This window comes from Hippoglossus hippoglossus, chromosome 4, assembly GCF_009819705.1.
Source record: "Hippoglossus hippoglossus isolate fHipHip1 chromosome 4, fHipHip1.pri, whole genome shotgun sequence".
In the NCBI taxonomy this organism is placed as follows: Eukaryota; Metazoa; Chordata; class Actinopteri; order Pleuronectiformes; family Pleuronectidae; genus Hippoglossus; species Hippoglossus hippoglossus.
Genome location: NC_047154.1, coordinates 4,048,649 through 4,054,201, shown reverse-complemented (window position 1 = coordinate 4,054,201; position 5,553 = coordinate 4,048,649). Strand labels below are relative to the sequence as shown.

General features: G+C 43.9%; 1 protein-coding gene across 1 annotated transcript; it reads right to left on the bottom strand.

The window, feature by feature from the left end:
• Positions 1-855: 855 nt before the first annotated feature.
• barhl2 (BarH-like homeobox 2) lies at positions 856-4,566 on the bottom strand. Its single transcript, XM_034583940.1, has 3 exons — positions 3,617-4,566; positions 2,684-2,900; positions 856-1,503 (listed from the first exon to the last, which is right to left on the bottom strand). Exons 1-3 carry the CDS (start codon positions 4,176-4,178, stop codon positions 1,191-1,193), a joined length of 1,092 nt encoding a protein of 363 aa, XP_034439831.1. The 5' UTR covers positions 4,179-4,566; the 3' UTR covers positions 856-1,190.
• Between the last annotated feature and the right edge of the window lie 987 nt (positions 4,567-5,553).

The window sequence follows — 5,553 nt, the reverse complement described above, 5'->3', positions numbered from 1 at the left end:
AGAGACACTGAAGGAGAACAAAATTTGAATCTGCACAAGATCTTGTTAAAGCTCCCTGAAAGAAGTTCACTAACAGCTACTGTTTAGAGAGAATGAGCAGATTATCAGCGCTTTTTCTTTCTTTTCTTTTCTTTTTTTTTTTTCTTGAGGCTTCTTCTCCTGATCCTTGCGCCTGCTCGCTCACGCTGAGAAATTCAGGCTTATTGTCTGCTGTGCTCCCAGGGAACAGCTGCTAAGCCAAGGCCACATTCCCAGTGTAGACCCCGAGCCACCGAGACCACTCACCCCACCACCACCAATCAGCTGCTGCGCATCCATATGTATATGCTGCACGTAAATATGAAGGCTGACCTCTGATCACCAGTTTCCAACTCAATTAAATGTCCTTCTATTTACACACCATATGCTGCTACAACTGATGATTTACGTTGATCCATTTATGTCATAAAAATTATGTCACCCTAAAAAATAAACGAACCGAGATTATTATTATTACAACTATTATTATTATTATTATTATTATTGTTATTATTATTATTATTGGGCTACACTAAAATCAGTTTAGGTTAAAATAAAACACATACAGTAGCCTACATTGTTGAATAAAATCATATAACTAAACTAAAAGCCACTGTAAATGTAAACTTAATTTCAAAATAATTGAAAATTAAGATTTCAATGATAGGCTCTATTTAGGTAATATCCAGCTTATAATGAATTATTGAGTATGTCATAGATAAATTGATGATTTTGTTGAAATAGTTTCTTGATTTTTGAATATTCGTCCTGCTGCATGAAGTTTCATTTAGGAAATTTGGATTCACATTTCAATAGAAGCATCAGTAGAATTGGATTAGTATCATTACTTCTTTATTCATTCAGTTCTTCTCCATCTAATAAACTTCATAAGTTTATTTGCTAATGTAAGTGTATTTGTACAAAAGACAAACAAACAAACAATCAGACATGAGCAGTCCTGTGTGTCTCGGGCGGACAGAGTCTTCAGGCTTATCTGGGCCTATATTAAATACCTCCTTTACTTCTGTAAAATGTCTTTAAATGGGTCTTTCTTTATGGGACAGGGAGAGTAAAGTCCTGCAATGTGCTTCCGATGCAGTTACTCACATCACGTCTTCAACCAGGTTTCTGGCCATCGTCTTATATCGTCTCTCTTTTCTTTTCTTTTTTTTTTACCGCTGATGCGGTGGGCCGACCATGGGGTTAGACAGGGGGTTTAGTGCCGGTTGCCCCCCCGGCCCGAGGCCGTGAATAAGCACCCTGGGGACCAGAGGTCTCTGGAGGCCTGGGTGCGGTGCGGTAGGAGTCCGGTACATGCTGCTGTACATGGCCGCGGCCGCAGCGGCCGCCGTCGTGCTGTCCACGGTGCCCAGCAGGCTCGGGTGGTAGAAATAGGGCGACGGGAACATTCTCTGTAAGGCCGAGTAGTTTCCTGCTTCAGCCAGCAGCTCCAGGCCCACAGCCGTCTGCCTCTTCCACTTCGTCCTGAAACCAAATAAAACAGATGAATTATTCAATCAGCGCGAGCTACACCTCAGTCCCACAAGGCCTTTAATTGGCACGAGGAGGTCTAATTATCACAGGCAGCAATTTAGAGTTCAGGTTTAATTAGGAAAAAAAAGAATACAAGAACATTTCAAGACACTGTAGTCTGAGGTCAACTTCATGATGTGCTTTGGTTCAAACTGTCTGAACACATGTTTCTCACATACACACAGGGCCTGGCAATATGTGTGCTCAATAATAAAGTATTCAAATAAACCTTTATTTGTCATTTTATCTATTTGTATCTTATCTTTGAAACGTGGTGCGTAAAGTGTTAAAGTTACAGCAGATTAAAATATATTTCTAAGTATAGATTTATAGCCTACATATTTGTAACATTCCAGCAGTTACAGCGAGGAGGGAAGAACGACACACACCAAGTGGTCCTTCCTTCCAACCATGGAAAATATACATTGGTGAGGTTAATGTTTAAATATAATGTGGACAACAGGCCTTAATGAAGCTGTGAACCAAAACGTACAGCCAAGAAAAAAAGGCTTTAATTCAAATAGATATTTTATAACAATTTACAATTAAGAACTATATTTTTTCCTGAAAATATCCAACTTGACATGATATGACAAAGAACTTAATAAAGCATTTGTCATAATATCAGCCTTAAGTGTGTGTCCCTTTATTCAGCAAATAAACCATTTTTTTATTGTTGTTTATTTTTAACAACCAAAAAAATGCTGAGAGTTAAAGAAGATCATGCGTCACAGAAAGAAAAAGATAAAGTTTTCCCCACGTATTTCCTCTTCATACTTGTTCAGTGGGTTTTCATATATCGAAGTACAATGACCACGCAGTTCTAAAACACAGGCCTGACGAACGAATGGCTGAAGAAAACCTACTCAGCAACACGAATAACCTCAACTTTTAATTCCCTGATGACTGTGAATGTATGTTAGAAATAAATTTAAGAGGAATTTTAAAATTAATAAATACACTGGTGTGGTAAGTCTTACCATAGCCTTGACCGAGTTTACTTGTCTATTACTTTTATTCCAAGACCCAACAGGTTTGGTGGTTGGGTCCTGTTTGTGTCGGCTGTGTGTGCAGTGGATGATGCTGATGCTGCTCGTGATGAAGATGTCGCTGATGATGGCGGCTCCCTTACCGTCTGTTTTGGTACCAGGTCTTGACTTGTGTGTCCGTCAGGTTGAGAGCCGCGGCCAGGTCCATGCGGTCCTGCACGCTGAGGTATTTCTGTCGCTCGAAGCTCCTCTCCAGCTGGTTGAGCTGGTGGTCGGTAAAGGCTGTCCGTGCTTTGCGAGGCTTTTTCGAGCGCACCGGCGGACTGTCTCTGCTACTGGAGATTTCCCGGTCGCCGTCTTCTTTAGTCCATAAGCACAGGATGGTGGCGGAGGTGGTGGAGGTGGTGGAGGAGGAGGGAGGGAGGTAAACATGAACAAGGTTAGGCCTGCTTGGAAATTGTCTCTCTTACACATGTCTCCTAATTGTAGTTTGTGTCAGCCTGGATGCATGAGCCAATTAAACTAAATTGGAGTCTCCAAACTTTCACCAACTTGTTCAAAGTGCTGCACACACACGCACGCACACACACACACACGTGTGGCGGAGCTGAAGCGATAAAAAGAAATTTGTCTGAATTTGTCACCTGAAGTTTTTTTTATTTATTTATTTATTCTTTCTCCTTCAGAAAGCAAGAAATCAATACGTCAATCCGTCTCTATTTGTAGCTGCCTCTCGGTGCACCGTGATCCCCCCTCCAGGAAGAACAATAATCTCTCTAATTGACCCACTAGGGAGGGCCCAGCGCGAGGGGAACATCACGGGCTTACATCTGTTTCCACATCTATTAGACTAATAAAGCAGGATCAGAAACAGCGAGTCAGACTGAATAATAATATTATTAAAAACCTTATTCGAATTATTATGAGTGGTATGGTTGTTGTTGGTACATCCCTGGTCTATATGTGTTTGCGTTGGCTACTCTCTGCAGCCCCCTCATCTGATCTGAATTTACATCGGTAATAAAAGTAAGCACCCACAGAAACTCTATGATAAAATCATATTGTCTCGCTCTTACCGTTGCATTTCATGTCACTGTGTATGTCGTCCCTTTTGTCCAACTTGCCCCCTCTCTCGTCCTGTTCCAGCTTGGGCCTGAAGCCGTCCGGAGCCGTGGCACTTTCTGGTTTTGGCGTGTGATGCGGTGAGGATACACTGGTGCTGTAAGGTGCGCAGGCGGCCAGCGGTTTGCTGTCGCCCAGAATGTCTTTGATTAGAAACGAGGAGGTGGCCGTCCTCGGGGCGCAGCCGGCCCCGGCGAGCGGCTGCTGCTGCTGCTGCTGGGGAGACAGCGGCAGACTCTGCGGCTGGTTGTGGTGGTGGAGGTGGTGGTGCTGGAGGCTGCCGTCCTGCACCAGATGCGCGTCGCCCTGCTCCATGGTGACCGAGATGGGGGATGAGGGGGCCGTCCCCACCGTGTCTATCTCCGAGCATGGCGAAGGGGTCGCCTGGCTCCTGAAATCCGCCGTCCTGCTGTCGCCGAGGCGGAAATCTCCGTTCATGAGCACGGGGTTACCAGAGTTAGAGGCGCTGGATAAAATAGTGTCTATCCCAAAACTCGACCCGCTGGATCCTTCCATGTTAATAAAGCAGTGAAGGCGTCTTCATAACAACAGCGAGGGATGCTTCTCCTCCGGCGCCAAGAAAAATAAAGTCGAGTTACAAATTAGGAAAAAAAAAAGAGAGAAAAAGGAGCCTAGATTTTAGGTGGAAAAAATAAATAAACCCAGAATCCACGCTCACACAGCCTATATGGTCCAAGATGTTACATTCAGTGGATGTGCGTAAAAGCAAAGTGCGGCTCTGCGCAGCCTGGTCCACGTCCCTTTTAGTGTTTGGATATTGAACTTTGTGTTAAAAGTTGAGGCGTATAGAGAGATATACACAGGGCTGACTCCTCGACATCAGGCTCCCCCTTTTTGCTGCTAATCGCTCCAGTGTTGCTCTACAATGACTTCCTATACTGACGTCACGGCCCACGGCGAGGGGGAATTAATATTTTCTCCTTTATAATAAACACACGACGCCTTTTTCTCTCCCTCCTCTCCCCTCCCTCCATCCCTCCCTCCCCCCACCACCACCTTCCTCCTCCTGCCATTGGCTTGCATCCTGACCGGCTCCGGCACCTCACCAATCAGGGAGTTGTTTCTTTATCCAGACAGTTCAAGCCAACCATTGAATTGAGTTTAATTCTAGAATAGCTCTTTAAAAAATAGGAGTATAAAAAAAAAAAACATGCATGTGCTTTAAGGCCATGCAGGAAACAGATTATGTGAAATAATCTTAGCAGCGATGGAAAAAGAGGGAATTAGGAAGGAAAGAAGACGAAGACAGGGGTTTAAAAAGGTTTAAATAATTTGAGAAGTCTTTAACTAAAAGGCAAAAAGAAAATCCACAGTGGCAGCTGCAACAGTTCCAGCAACCTGGTAGGATGAATTATACACGTCTTTTTTTATTTTCTCATCCACACATAACCGAGCTTTATTCATTTTCCCAGTTCAACTTTTGAAAGCCTGTGAACTGTGAGTGATACTTTGAAAAGCTCAACTGTTGCTTTATTTTTTTCACTTTGTCAAATTCCAGACCTGATTGTGGATTTACAAAAAAATAATAATAATTAAGAGGAAGAGATATAAATAGAAAGCTGGAGCTGAGGCCATGATCGCGCCCTGACGCGCGGCTGCGGTGTCACGCGTGGCATCCATCGTTATGGATATGATGCGGGACCCGCGAGGTCGACATATTTGGGAACGGGGAGGAGAGCTGGTGACTGTCATGACGCGCGTCTTCTTAATAACCGTGTCATCCTAATTAGTAAAGTCATTATGAGGCGCTAATGAGCGTTCAAAGGTAGTGGCTGGAATTTCAGCACTTTCCCCCCCCGACGTGTATTTTAGAGGATACGGAGGAAAATGTGCGGAGCCTCTGTGTGTGTGCGCGTGTGTGCTTGTGTAC